The sequence below is a fragment of the Ciona intestinalis genome, chromosome 1, assembly GCF_000224145.3.
Source record: "Ciona intestinalis chromosome 1, KH, whole genome shotgun sequence".
Lineage (NCBI taxonomy): Eukaryota > Metazoa > Chordata > Ascidiacea > Phlebobranchia > Cionidae > Ciona > Ciona intestinalis.
The window spans coordinates 2,212,286-2,225,067 of record NC_020166.2 but is presented as its reverse complement, the minus strand read 5'-3'; the positions used below and the strand labels follow the sequence as shown (position 1 = coordinate 2,225,067).

Here is a 12,782-nt window from a genome sequence, read left to right as displayed (position 1 = left end):
TCCTAACCCCAAACTCGTCAAACAAAAAAAACTTGAAAAAAAAAGATAAAAAAAGTATTCCACTGTGCGGGACTCGAACCCGGTAAAAATAAAACAAAGGGAGTTTACGACCGCACGCAAACCGCTACACCACAGACTCGACGACAGTAATCACAACGAAAGAGCGTATATAACCGACCTAATGTGGGAAATATATTCTTACTAGTGTTTTATGTATTTGGAAAAGTATTTTTATTATTTAATTAATTTGTTTTACACTTATTAACACTTTGTAGTGCTGTTTTGTTCGTTTTTTCGTATTTTTTAATTTAAATAATTACCGCCTCTAGCGGAAAAATTTTTCCGTCTTCTTTGTATAGTCCCATGTGAAAAAAACACCTTTGTGATTTTTCATTTCTAATAAAGTACCCTAATCGTAATGTATTCTATACATTAACGTGCAACGTACCTTTAAAATCGGTCATTTTCTCTTTTTGGAATGTATTTCTGATTCACAGACAAACTGGAAATTAATTTTGCCTCTTAAAACAAGAAAATCAATGCAAGTCCAAAGAAAAACTGAAAAACTCGCCCCCAACAGTAACGCTGTTCAATAAATATGAGTCAGCATGATTTAATACGATTTCGATTCCGCGCACGGAACAAAGCGGAAAGTTTAAAACTTATCTACCTGTCAATACATCAACAACTTTACGGAAAATAGAACATCTGTATATAGTTATAAATTACAACTGTATATATAATCGACATGTGTACCATCACTACACTAGTATTCCGTTACAGATGAAGTTACACAAGTAAAGTGCTTCCTGTTCTAAATGTTCTTGCCTAGGATGAAAATGGTTAAGCGGCCAAACGCTGGATAAATCCCATAAATCAAAATAAAACAAGTTTTTAACATCTTTAAATATCTCTCTAGTTAAAAACTCCATATCGATAAACAAGCCAGCCGTTGTTTCTTTTTGTGTTGGTATCTAGAACTCGTTGACTTCGGTATATCACGCGAACGTTTGCTCGTCGTTGGTTGAGTCGTAACATAGCATCCTTAATTCCCCGCATACGATGAATGAAGAAAGAAGGTTCAAAATACAACATGTGTAATCCCAGATTAAAAATAATAACCACCTCGTTCTCGCCGGGCGTTATTTCATCCAACATGTCACTCACATACGGTTTATCGTTTAGTGGTCCTGAATTCTGCATAGGTGTGCCGTGGCCTCGAAAGTACATCTGTGTGCTTCCCGATCGAAATGTTCTCGGCTGGTTCCAACCACGGCCAAAGGGAGTCTCTTTTCCATCCTCCTGGTATACTGGTTCCATTCCTATCATTTTTGCGAAAAAATAATAATACTGTCTTGACGTAGAGTCGCCCAAGAAATAGATGTCTTTATTCTGAAAACACGGCCCAGCTTCAGCAAAAGATTTTAGCTTGTTTTCACAAAACGTAGACTTCCACAGACCTTTAACGAAATACCCGTTCGGTCTTGTTGGTGTGATTCCATTTAAACTGATGCTACACAGAGGTAACGCTGGCAACTGTTTCTGATGGTCGGGCCGTACATTTATTTTAAAACCCGAGCCTTTAATAAGCCGACTACAGCCAAGTTGTTGGAGCAACGTTTCATTGCAAATTTCATTTGCAAAGTCATACACAGATGGTTGTGTTCTGTTGAGTATTAAGTTTATAATCTTAGAACATCTTCCCGAAGGTGGTTTGACGCAAAACCAGGGTTCCTGATTGCGTGGGTTGCTGTAGTCGCATATCTCGTCTGCTGTCAAACTGTAAATAAAACAGACATATAAAGTATGTTATGTGTTTTCACAAAAGGCATATCTAAATCGTTTTTTTTTTTTGAGTAACTAAATGATCATATAAAGTGTTGTGCACTATAACTGCTTCTGTTTCAATGTACATAAAATAACACTTGCAATTGCTTAGTAGCCTAGACTTACTTAGTGAAACTGAGGTCAATATTGCACTCCGTTGATTCTTTCGTCTGAAATGTACCGATGTATTTTGTTCCGAGCAATTTTCGTAGAGAAGTACATCTAATAAGTTCAGCTATTCCTTCAAGTGGTATCATGAGTTTCACTTCAAGTCTTGCTTCGCCCGGAATCAACAGTGGCACTCTGATACTGTACGTTCCATTTCGATGATCATCAGTAACTATACCAGCAATACCATCAGGGTATAAACCGTCTCCATATACTAACCTAGCCACAAAATAATCGCCACCAAATGAACTTTTGTTTTCTTTCCAATCATAAGCATCAATTCGAGCATTCAATATATCCCCAGTTTTATATTCTGTTCTTTTATCGACGATTACAACCCTAGAGTTGCTGAAAGTATTTAAAGTAAAGTCCGTATTCTGCTTTCGTTGATTGAACTTGTTTAAAGAGTTCATGAGTTCTGGAAAAAAAACTCGCCAGTCTTCAAGTTTCAGTTCAAAACCTTGGTCCAGAAAATCACTGCGTGGCCGACCGTACAAGCTTTGATAAGTAAGTCCAAAATATGGTGAATCTTTTGGAAAAATTGCTTTATATTTGCTAAGAAAGTCGATTCTAGGTCTTGGATAGAGTCGACGTTCTCTTAGACTCGTGAGTTTGCCATGATAAATTATGTTAGATGATATACAGAATATTAAAATTATGAAAAACCAAACGTACGTTTCCATATCACTTTTGTAACCAACCTGAAAAAGAAATGTATTTAGCGTTTTGTTTGAACTCAAATAGACATTAAATTCTCTTAACAAATATTTTCGCAGAAGCAAAGTTGCACGCTTTTACTGAACTGCTGTATAGCCTACTACTGAATGTGATTTTTTAAACACAATATTGAGTTACGCACGTTTGTTAATATGTAACTAGTTTTTTCGTTGTAGCATATGAACCTGGCATATGCAGATAACGTATTTCCATTGCGAAAATATTAAATTACAAGAGATCTAAGATCTAATGGAGGAGCACGTATTAAACTTATTAAGATAATATTAATTAACCCTTTTACTACAACGGTCGACTACGCTCGATCAAAATCAAACAAGAAGTAATCGACAAATCAGTTTTTAGTTGCCATTGATGTGTAGGTATACGAATACATTTATACATGTATTCATTATAACTCATGAAGACGTATGATGTATGAGGATTGAGGAATTGGTACAGGGTTAATACGCTTTGTACAACTCCAGTACCCTGTGTTGACTTGTAAACTTACATTAGTTAATTTACTTTGTCGTCGCTTAAATATGCTTCTTTTTGCGAATTTGGATAAATCGTAATCACGTAGTATTTAGCTAATGTTAAAAGTTATTATTATTCATGAAATGTTTAACTAAAAATAATGTTTTAATTACAATTAATTAATAATATTAAGGTGTGAGAGTAGTGCATTTAATTTGTCACCATTTAAATGGTAATAGTTTGATTTTGGCGTGAATCATTTTGTGGATTTCTTATATCACACACACGTACCGTCGTGCCCTTCCAAACTAGAGCCCTATACGTTAAAATACATGAGGAACCAGACCTACGTTAAAGCACATGAGGAAAGTATTCGTTAATTAATCGTTAATTATGTGGTCTACAATCTGTAAATTTAGTTTAAAATAATTAAATGTATATTAGGATTTTTTTCAATCAAGAGAATAAAAGCTAAAACTAAGAGTTGAGATGTGTGCGGGAAAAGTTCCGCAAATAAAACAACAACAATAAGAATAACTGTTCGACGAAAAAGAATCAATATGACCACAATAACGTGCTCAAAAATGACCTTTAGACAGCTTAAAAATGCGACTAGAGTACAATCGTGGCATAGGCTACTGAGTTTCTCTAATTCTCTTAGACATGAGTATTTTACCAAAACAACTGGAACACGAAGTTTACATATATGAAAAAGTAGGCACTTCTGAAGGATTAGTTTTTAAGTAGGGTATCCCTAAAACGAAATGCTGACCATTTTTTTCTGTTTTTACATATGCGGAATCTTTGTGATTAACCTAGTTACAGCAGTAGAATGACTATTACCTCGGAAAAAAACTAGCAGCTTTCTGCTACACCATACCTCATGTGAAGCTACTAAAACTGAGTTGTAACGAAGCGGTTCAACTACAACACAAAGCGCTTAGTGACCCGTAACACTGTAATATATCAAATTCGTTTGAGCAACCAAATAGACGCTTACTGTTTTAGGATGCGGTTATAATGCATACGTATTGCGGGTGCTGCTGGTAACCAAAACGGAAACGTACGTGGCTTACTGTGATACTGCACATAGTAACATTTAAATCCATATTGTTCAATTTAAATGCCCCTTTATGATAGATTGAAAGTTATTGTCATTACGTATATACACGAATTAAAAGGTTTATTGAATTAAATAATATCCTTGATTGTCAATGGCCTACGACTACGTGTATAAGTGGCTCAATTCATACTACGATGGGGTAAGATGAAACACCCTTAGTACATAATATCCAAATATCCTTATCGTGTTTTAAACAATTAACAATCTATTAGTTTTCTAATTCTTTGAATGTTTCATGTTTACTACCAAATAGGACGAGAAAGTAGAATGAAACGGTGTTCAATTTTTTTAGCACCTTACCATACCTATACAACAATACCCTTCGAAATACATAATTTATTAATGAATCGCCGTAATCGTAATGTATCCTGTATAAGTACAGCACCATGACAACTAACGGTCCGGTTACACTGGTGGTCTGATTTGACTATATAGTTGTAAATCGCCACCAAATACTTTAAATACGTGCGTCTCATATAGCATCTACTATACTCGTTTTCCGTTACAGATGAAGTTGCACAAGTAAAGTGCTTCCTGTTCTAAATGTTCTTGCCTAGGATGAAAGTGGTTAAGCGGCCAAACGCTGGATAAATCCCATAAATCAAAATAAAACAAGTTTTTAACGTCTTTAAATATCTCCCGAGTAAGAACTCCATAACGATATGCAAGCCAGCCGTTGGTTCTATTAGTGTTGATATCCAAAACTCGTTGACTTCGGTATATCACGCGAACGTTTGCTCGTCGTTGGTTGAGTCGTAACATAGCATCCTTAATTCCCCGCATACGATGAATGAAGAAAGAAGGTTCAAAATACAAAACGTGTAATCCCAGATTAAAAATAACAACCACTTCGTTTTCACCGGGCGTTATTTCATCTAACATGTCACTCACATAAGGCATGGCGGCTATATGGCCAGAATTCTGCATGGGTGTGCCGTGGCCCCGAAAGTACATCTGAGTGCTTCCTGATTGAAATGTTCTCGGTTGGTTCCAACCGTCACCTAACGAAATCTCAGTCCCGTCTTCCCGGTAGACTGGTTCCATTCCTATCATTTTTGCGAACAAATAGTAATACTGTCTTGACGTAGAGTCGCCCAAGAAATAGATGTCTTTATTATGAAAACACGACGCAGCTTTAGCAAAAGATTTGAGGTTGTTTTTACAAAACGTAGACTTCCACACGCCGTTAACGAAATAACCATTCGGTCGTGCTGTTGTAATTCCATTTAAGCTAGTTTTGCACAGAGGCAACTTCGGCAACTGCTGTGACTGAAAACCAGGTCGTTGGATTGATATTTTCAAACCAGAGCCATAAATGAGTTTACTACTCCCAAGTTGTTGGAGCAAATTTTCGTTGCAAATTTCATTTGTAGAATCAAACACTGATGGTTTGTTTCTGTCAAATGTTAACTTTATAATCTTTGAGCATTTTCCCGACGGTGGTTTGACGCAAAACCAAGGTTCCTGGTTGCGTGGGTTGCTGTAATCGCATATCTCGTTAGGTGTCAATCTAGAAGTAAACAGGAATAAAGCGTAAAAAGGAGAATTTTAGTGCTACCGTTGTAGGCGTGTCACGTGTGTGTCCTTGGGCAAGGTACCTAACGACAATTGCCCAAACCCAGTGGTCACTAATAGGTTATCCAAACTGTCAGACATATATACATAAAAACAAAAAATCACTTGCGAAGTTTAATACGTGGTATAACTCGTAAGCGGGCACGAGGTGTTTGAAACAGAACACCCTTTTTAAACGACTGTCGTTGCCCGCCACGCCAACAGGATATATAATTGGCTACATTTATTCAAATAGGTATATTGGTAGGGTGGGGGAAGATGGCACGTTTAAGTACCCTTTTCAGCCATTAAAAATATTATTTTTACGTTAATCAACGGAAGCGTAAAAATAGATGATAACCACTTCAGGACATAGACATACGCAATAATTTTATCTTGCAATTGGTTAGTACACTCACTTAGTAAAACTCAGTAGGTCAATATTGCACTCAGTAGATTCTAGCGTCTCAAATGTAGCGATGTATGTCGTTCCTAGAAATTTTCTTAGGGACGTACATCTAATAAGTTCAGCTATTCCTTCAAGCGGTATCATGAGTTTCACTTCAAGTCGTGCTTCGCCCGGAATCAACAGTGGCACTCTGATACTGTACGTTCCATTTCGATGATCAGTAACTATACCAGCAATACCATCAGGGTATAAACCGTCTCCATATACTAATCTAGCGACAAAATAATCTCCACCGAAAGATCTTTTGTTTTCTTTCCAATCATAAGCATCAATTCGAGCATTCAATATATCCCCAGTTTTATATTCTGTTCTTTTATCGACGATTACAACCCTAGAGTTGCTGAAAGTATTTAAAGTGAAGTCCGTATTCTGCTTTCGTTGATTGAACTTGTTTAAAGAAGCCATGAGTTCTGGAAAAAAAACTCGCCAATCTTCAAGTTCCTGTTCAAAACCTTTGTCCAGAAATTCACTGCGTGGTCGGCCATAAACGTATAAATAAGAAAGTCCAAAATATGGAGAATATTTTGGAAAGAATTGTTTATATTTGGTAAAATTGATAGTAGGAAATTTGATTTTAGGTCTTGCAGTTGGATATGGTCGCCGTTCTTCAAAATGTTCGAAGCTGTTATGGTATATGATGTTAGTTACTGTGCAAATTATCACGAATACAAAAACCCAACTGTACGTTTCCATATCGAATGAAATCTAAAAAAAACAATAAGCTTTTTGCATATGCTTGTACCATCAATTATTCTGTACAATATTTCTGCGAAGTAGGCAAATTGAAGGGTATATTGGCTTGTAAACTGTCGTACGTCGCTTTACTAAATTTCTTCGCTAAGTGGTGTCCAATGCTCTACACTGTTTCAACAGGTTAACATTTACTCTTCTTTCAAAACCTACATCTCAACAATAATAATATATTCCTAATTGCCACGTTTCACGAATTGCCCATAATTGTTACGTAATAATATGCGCTGTTACGTCACACCAGTTGTAACTTAGCTTGTTATGGTCAATGTGTTATGCACCAAATTTCAATCACACATTAGCCTTATTTTAGAATATAGGAAAGTTTAAATAATCACACCCTTTTAACAGTATGACAGCAGACGAGATATGCGACTACAGCAACCCACGCAACCAGGAACCTTGGTTTTGCGTCAAACCACCGTCGGGAAAATGTCCCAAAATAACCAATGTTGTGTACAGCTGGAACCGATCGCCGTTGGATTCAACCTACGAAAAATGCAGAAATAAGTTTGTACATAACCTTGGTTGTAATCAAGTTATCCAAGGCTTAGGTTTACCTGTAACAGTAAGTCCAGGTAAAGAGATACCGTCGTTGCCTTCCTGCAAAACAAGCTTAAATTGGAAGACACTGATAAGACCAAACGGATATTTCTTGAACGGTGCATGGAAGTCCACGTTTTGCGACAACAAACTTAATTCGATAGCTCAGGCTAGACCGTGTTTTGAAAACAAGGACGTATATTTTCTGGGCGATTCAACCACACGACAGTTCCATTACTTGATCGCCGGAACGTTAGGCATACAATCCGTAGGGCCACAAAATGGCCGCATATGGCAACAACCCCAAACTGCAGGATCAGGGAATATTCGTTTCTATTATCGAGCCCATGGGCCGCCTTTACAAAACCCAGGCCCACCGAACACCCGACCTTATGTGAGTGATATGTTAGATGAAATAGTGCCCGGTGAGAACGAGCTGGTTATTATTTTAAACCTGGGATTACACATGTTATATTTTGAACCTTCTTTCTTCATTCATCGTATGCGGGGAATTAAGGATGCTATGTTACGGCTCAACCAACGACGAGCAAACGTTCGCTACATATATCGCAGTCATCGAGTGCTTACTACAAACTACGGCAGAGATAACGGTTGGCTTGTTTACCGGTATGGTCTCCTTACCCGGGAGATTTTTAAAGACGTGAAAAACTTCTTTTATTTGGATTTATGGGATTTATCCAGCGTTTGGCCGCTTGGCGATTTTCATCCAAAATCACCGCATTTAGTTCAAGAGGCAATTTACATGTGCAATTTTATCTGTAATGGCATTTAAACGTAATAATATACAGTAGTTCACAACATCGTTCTGAACAAAACACAAGTTATACTACAAAGCATCTATTATGTACTTATAATCTGTTTTTTTTACGTGTTTTCTTATTAATGAAAAAATTGCAGCTGTTGCCATATAAATACCTGGGGTGTAAGATGGGACACCTTTAGCACATAATATCCGATAACTCCTTAATGTATTTTAATATTTGTGTATTGCAATGTCTTGTCATCTAATGCGCTTAATTTCCTTTCAATTTATTACCGAGACACGATAATGACTTGCTCTTCGCAATATAATGGCTTCCCGCAATTTAGGTTTAACTTCATGTCTACAAAATTTGACAACAAGACTCTTCGCTGCTACCATTGTGGGCGTACGATTGTGTCCTTGGGCAAGACAATTAACACCAATTGCTTCAACCCAGCGGTCACTAATGGATTGTCCAAATTATTAGTCATATATTGACTAATAATACATATAGTAGGGTGGGGGAAGATGGGACAGTTTGTCCGACGGGACTTTTTTTAATTTTCTTTTTACGGGCCACCATTTAATGATAATCAGGAAAATAATGTTACAGAATTATTCGACAGTATTATCACGACTTTATAAAACGCCCGTCAAAGATGATTACCATTTTTAAATATTAAAAAAACATGTAAAATAGAAACAGTGTACTTTGAACAGGTAAAAAAATGCGAAATAGTTAGGTGTTATATTTTAATGCCCGTTAAATCGTAATAAAGCCGATGATTTTTTTTAGTTGGCGTGTGCGAACGATTAAACTAGTTTCATACCTTCATAAAACAACCTTGGATATTTCGTTCAGTTTGATTTTGTTTTATAAAACTAGTTTTCAAATGTGCTTCATTATGCTACGGGGAGGAATAATATTTTGTCCGGTGTCACCTCTGTGAGTTCTGTGCTGCGTGTGTGACTAGTGTATCTGCATTCTACATGCAGAAGCAAAGTGTGTTATTCAATTTATCTTCAAACACCTACCAACAGTAGCCTTACAAAACTAGCACCGATTGTATTTTGCACAAGTTGAAATGCGTAAAAATTCAAATCTTAGTAAAAACCAGTTAGATGTTAATTTAAGTTATACATAGTATACCGTACGTCGTACTTGGTAAGGTGGCGTATAAAGAGTATAACCTTGCCACATCTTTTCATATTTTAGTTTTTAGAACATAGTATATAGGTTTAGTATTCTCAAATGCAGCAGAGAAGAGAAACATCTCTTTCAAGGAAGAAGATTCAAGTCTCGTTTGTAATTCGTGATGCTGTGGAAAAATACAATCGTTCTGGCGTAAATGCACTGCAGGTCGACCCGTCTATAAACCGTTTGTACACGGCAGGTCGAGACTCTATTATTCGAATATGGAATATTAATGAACCTGAAAGAAAAGAGACGGACCATTATGTGGGCTCAATGGAGCATCATACTGACTGGGTAAACGACATTGTTCTGTGTTGCAATGGCAGGACATTAATTTCTGCGTCATCTGATACAACTGTAAAAGTGTGGAATGCCCATCGAGGGTTTTGTATGTCTACCTTACGCACGCATAAAGATTATGTACAGTCTTTGGCTTATGCTAAGCATAAGGAGCATGTGGCTAGTGCCGGCCTTGATAGGCAGATATTTATTTGGGATGTGAATACCTTGACTGCTTTGACCACTACAAGAAATACAGTGACCACATCAAATGTGAATGGTTGTAAAAATTCAATATACAGTGTTGCAATGAATGATGCTGGAACAGTTCTTGTGGCTGGGTCCACTGAACGTGCTCTGAGGGTCTGGGATCCTCGGACATGCGAAAAGCGAATGAAGCTTCGTGGCCACACAGATAATGTAAAGGCAATATGGATTAACAGGGAGGGAACACAGGTCCTTTCCGGTAGTTCTGACGGCTCAGTAAAGCTGTGGTCCCTTGGTCAGCAAAGGTGCATTGCCACTTTGCGCGTACATAATGAGGGTATATGGACTTTAGCTGCGACTCAAAGTGGAAGCACTTTCGGAAATATTTTCTCATCTGGTCGAGATGGTCAAGTGATATGCACAGACATGCAAGATCCCAACTTTGCACATTACCTTGTGTGTCAGGAGACTGCTTCTGTTGCGCAGCTACAATTAGATGGTAAAGAAACTCCAGAGCTTATTTACTGTGCCACAACTAATACTCATGTCAATGCTTGGAAAATAAAACAAAGTGATATAGAAAATGACGCAGAAATGGCTGAGACATTCAGTGATAGTTTTTTCCAGTTTAAGCAACCTTATTCCACCCAACCTTCCTATGTTGTGCCCGGTGGATCAGGCATCACTCAATACAAAGTCATGCCCGACAAGAGACACATTTTGACGCAAAACACAGAAGATCGAGTTGCCCTTTGGGATGTTCTCACTGCATCCTGTGTGAAGGATATAGGTCTAGCAGATTTTGAGAGCGAAGTCAAAAAGAGGGAACAAATGGTGTACGTCCCAAATTGGTTTGCAGTTGATCTTAAACTAGGGATGCTTAGTATTCACTTGGAAGAGCCAGAATGCTTTTATGGATGGATGGCGGCAAAAGATGTGGCAGGTTTTAACGTTGTGGATCCAGTAGCTAAGGTAAACTATGGCAGTGTGATGTTGCATGTGTTGCTGGAGCAGTGGCCTGTAACGCAGGAGAAATTAATTGAACCACCAAATGAAACAGGAGAGCCAAACCCTGCAGCGCAGGTGAAACCAAAAGGGAATCAATATTTTAAAGTTCCACCACACATCCCTGTGATATTTAGTGAGGTAGGGGGGAGGACGTTGTTTCGGTTGCTATGTGGAGATGCAGCTGGAGAAACAGAAGGAATGCTCCTACGTGAGACTGTACCACACTGGGTCCTGCAAGCAGTAACGGAGAACAAAATCTCGGTGCCCTACATAAAGATTTCGTTTTACCTCCAACCCCACCCATCTTCGAAGATCAAACCATTAAAAAACGTGAACAATAAACTTTCTGCCAACGACCTTTTGTCGATGGCCAAAGTAATGGAACATGTGCATGAGAAGATATTATGTTCGGATGATGCTTCACAAGCTTCCGCTAACGGTGGAAGCAGCTCTACTGCTGATCCAACTGAAAACGCAGAGAAAACGGCGTCTGATTGTTCTGAAGATCAAGCAAAAGCTGCTGTTGCTGTTTCAGAGCATAACCTGGAACTCTTGTGTAGTGATATGATTCTAAATCCAGATTGGAATCTCAGGACTGTAAAATTTCTTATATGGAAAGGCAAAGGGGATCTAATACTGCACTACCGGCTAAAAAATTAAGTTCTGATATTTTAAATTTAAACCTTAAGATTCAAAGCTTCATCACTGTACTGAACTGCTGTTTAAAATGCAGTAGATTTCAAATTATTTTTGAATCCCACTCAAATTACTATTAACTATCAGTACTATGTAGTAATACTGGTAGTAGGATTTCATTAATTGGGTTGATAAAATTGTAAACATTGTAAATTTGATTTAATATGCTACCAAGCAGTGTGATATGTTTTTCAAACTTCAAAGTGTGTGGTTATGTGGTAATGTGGTATATAACAATTGCAATATATTTATATACATAAATATATATAAAGTAGAAAATATATATCATCATAATTTGAAAATGGCACTGCCGATTTCTTGTGTTATCTTAACATAGTGGCATAGTGACAGTGACATTCACATTATTATACATATATATAATTTTTTGGTCAATGCCAAAATGTGACAAAAACCGAACAGTGAAATCAATGTTGACATTTGTAAAAGTTTTTCCAATATTGTTTACTAATAGTACTCATCACAACTAAAAAGCCTTCCTGGAACATTTGCAGCAAGTAATACAAGTGCCATAGTCTTATTACCAGTTACTACATAATTACATCGTGGTAAATTAAGAAAATTGAGTTAAATTAGCATTTAGTAGTCTGGTACTATGCTAGCAGTGTTACCATACAATTACATTGCCTGCAATTAACTTGTTGTAACACGGAAAATATCAAAATAATATAAACTTATTCATTTACTTTTCTGCTAATTTCCACATTTGACAAAAATATAAATATATATATGTTATATATATATTCAAAAAACGTTATCCTATACGTATGCTGTAATTTTCATTTGTAAATTATAATCCAAAACTTTAACAACCAAATGGTTGTGCAGCAACTGTAACCATACTTTTTAAAACTGTCTAAGTGCGAAATAAATTTATTTAAATATTCTATTCTTTGAAAATTTCAAGATAAACTGTATTTTCTACATTCTCTTACAGACATAAGCTGTATTAGATGCTGTTAATTGGTTGCATTTCACCGTTTATTTT

At 37.0% G+C, this 12,782-nt stretch overlaps 4 protein-coding genes across 4 annotated transcripts in view; 1 reads left to right on the top strand and 3 right to left on the bottom strand.

Annotated features, from left to right (window-relative positions):
- The window catches only part of LOC100177289 (ubiquitin carboxyl-terminal hydrolase 14-like), a 6,826-nt gene extending 5,054 nt beyond the window's left edge, over positions 1–1,772 (bottom strand). Inside the window, exon 1 of the mRNA XM_009863874.2 lies at positions 449–1,772. Coding sequence (XP_009862176.1) covers positions 449–464 — 16 coding nt within the window. The 5' untranslated portion in view covers positions 465–1,772. The remainder of the gene's footprint in view (positions 1–448) is intronic.
- LOC113474794 (NXPE family member 2-like) lies at positions 671–3,347 on the bottom strand. The gene is made up of 2 exons (XM_026837235.1): positions 1,954–3,347; positions 671–1,780 (listed from the first exon to the last, which is right to left on the bottom strand). Exons 1-2 carry the CDS (start codon positions 2,676–2,678, stop codon positions 916–918), a joined length of 1,590 nt encoding a protein of 529 aa, XP_026693036.1. The 5' UTR covers positions 2,679–3,347; the 3' UTR covers positions 671–915.
- Positions 3,348–4,635: 1,288 nt separating this feature from the next.
- Positions 4,636–7,228, bottom strand: LOC104265326 (NXPE family member 4-like). Its single transcript, XM_026837234.1, has 2 exons — positions 6,286–7,228; positions 4,636–5,822 (listed from the first exon to the last, which is right to left on the bottom strand). The coding sequence occupies exons 1-2, from the start codon at positions 7,026–7,028 to the stop codon at positions 4,799–4,801; spliced, it is 1,767 nt and encodes a 588-aa protein (XP_026693035.1). The 5' UTR covers positions 7,029–7,228; the 3' UTR covers positions 4,636–4,798.
- A 2,182-nt stretch (positions 7,229–9,410) lies between these two features.
- LOC100187510 (WD repeat-containing protein 48) lies at positions 9,411–12,670 on the top strand. Its single transcript, XM_002126996.4, has one exon. The coding sequence runs from the start codon at positions 9,644–9,646 to the stop codon at positions 11,738–11,740; it is 2,097 nt and encodes a 698-aa protein (XP_002127032.1). The 5' UTR covers positions 9,411–9,643; the 3' UTR covers positions 11,741–12,670.
- The last annotated feature ends 112 nt before the right edge of the window (positions 12,671–12,782 follow it).

Excerpts from the sequence above, each read along its gene's own strand:
- LOC104265326 (XM_026837234.1), bottom strand. The coding sequence starts at position 7,028 with ATGGAAACGTACAGTTGGGTTTTTGTATTCGTGATAATTTGCACAGTA. Across the intron at positions 5,823-6,285 it reads GACCTACTGAGTTTTACTAA|ATTGACACCTAACGAGATAT; the intron begins GTGAGTGTACTA and ends GTTTACTTCTAG.
- LOC113474794 (XM_026837235.1), bottom strand. The coding sequence starts at position 2,678 with ATGGAAACGTACGTTTGGTTTTTCATAATTTTAATATTCTGTATATCA. Across the intron at positions 1,781-1,953 it reads ATTGACCTCAGTTTCACTAA|TTTGACAGCAGACGAGATAT; the intron begins GTAAGTCTAGGC and ends TTTTATTTACAG.
- LOC100187510 (XM_002126996.4), top strand. The coding sequence starts at position 9,644 with ATGCAGCAGAGAAGAGAAACATCTCTTTCAAGGAAGAAGATTCAAGTC.